This window comes from Eimeria mitis, genomic scaffold (assembly GCF_000499745.2).
Source record: "Eimeria mitis Houghton genomic scaffold, Emh_scaff4823, whole genome shotgun sequence".
In the NCBI taxonomy this organism is placed as follows: Eukaryota; Apicomplexa; class Conoidasida; order Eucoccidiorida; family Eimeriidae; genus Eimeria; species Eimeria mitis.
Window position 1 is genome coordinate 1 of NW_013573124.1, and position 1328 is coordinate 1328.

General features: G+C 59.4%; 1 protein-coding gene across 1 annotated transcript in view; it reads left to right on the top strand.

The window, feature by feature from the left end:
• Window positions 1–36: 36 nt before the first annotated feature.
• Window positions 37–1328, top strand: part of EMH_0077940 (uncharacterized protein) — a gene marked incomplete at both ends in the record, with an annotated part of 2763 nt that continues 1471 nt past the window's right edge. The window contains one exon of the mRNA XM_013499928.1: window positions 37–1326. Within this exon, the coding sequence (XP_013355382.1) occupies window positions 37–1326 (1290 nt within the window). The remainder of the gene's footprint in view (window positions 1327–1328) is intronic.

A 1328-nucleotide genomic window follows, 5' to 3' on the forward strand; every position in this document is an offset into this window, starting at 1 on the left:
CAGCAGCAGCAGCAGCAGCAGCAGCAGCAGCTACCAATGCAGCAGCAACTGAGAAATGAGTCAGCGGGCGTTGCTGCTGCAGCAGAAGGGGAGTCGAAGTGGTCTCCAGACACGCACAAGCAGCAGCAGCAGATGCAGCAGCAGCAGCAGATGCAGCAGCAGCTGCTTCTGCAGACAACGCCTCGCCAGCCCAACATGCTGCTGCAGCAGCAACAGCAACATCAACAGCAGCAGCAGCAGCAGCAGCAGCAACAGTATCGTCAGCTACAAGAGGAACCACGTCAGCTAGACAAGCAACCATTGCAGCAGCAGCAGCAGCAGCAGCAGCAGCAGGAATCGCAGCAGCAGCAGCAGCAGCAGCAAGAGGGAGAAGCTGAAATAACAGGCCCCCACAGTGCAGACCTCAGCTGCAACGAATGGCAGCAGCAGCGCATGCAGCAGCAGCAGCAGCGCATGCAGCAGCAGCAGCAGCAGCAGCAGCAGCAAACCGAAATAAGCAGTTCTGGGGACGATCTAAATATGGCCTCCGATGAATTTGCTGCTGCAGCAAAAGCAGCAGCAGCAGCAGCAGCAACAACAGCAGCAGCAGCAGCAGCAGCAATTACAGGCGGCACACAAACAGCTAGAATCAGTGGAGGCTGGCAAAGCAACGAAGAGGCTGCAGCAGTGCAGCAGCAGCAGCAGCAGCAGCAGCAGCAACAGCAGCAGCTGCAGCAGCAACAGCAAGATGACCAATGTACGAATGAGCAGCAAATGCATGCTCTCGAGCAGAGAGAGCAGCAGCTACAGCAGCAGCAACGGCAGCTGCAGCAGCAGCAACAGCAGCAGCAGCAGCAGCAGCACGAGCTGCTGCAGCAAGAGACAGAGAGCCCCGGCAGCCCAGAGGAGATTCCGCTTGAGACAGAGCCGCAGCAGCAGCAGCAGCAGCAGCAGCAGCAACAGCAGCAGCAGCAGCAGCAGCAGCAGCAGCTATTAAGAAGCGAGCTGCAGCAGCGGGGCCGACTACTGATGCAGAAGCAGCTGCAGGAAGAGGAGCAGCAACACAGCAGCAGCAGCAGCAGCAGCAGCAGCAAGAGGGCTGCGAGCCACTGGCCTGCTGCTGCTGCTGCTGCTGGTGCAGCAACAGCAGCACTCTATTGGAATACTATACGGGGGGGGGCCCCCCAAAGGGCCCCCTCAGTGCAGCCGAGTCTGATGCATACGCGTGAGGGGGTAACACCGCCTGCTGCTGCTGCTGCTGCTGCTGCTGCTGCTGCTGCAGCAGCAGCAGATACGTACAGAGGGTATCCAACGTTCGTGTCTCCTAGGGTCCTGCCTCCTCAAGGAGC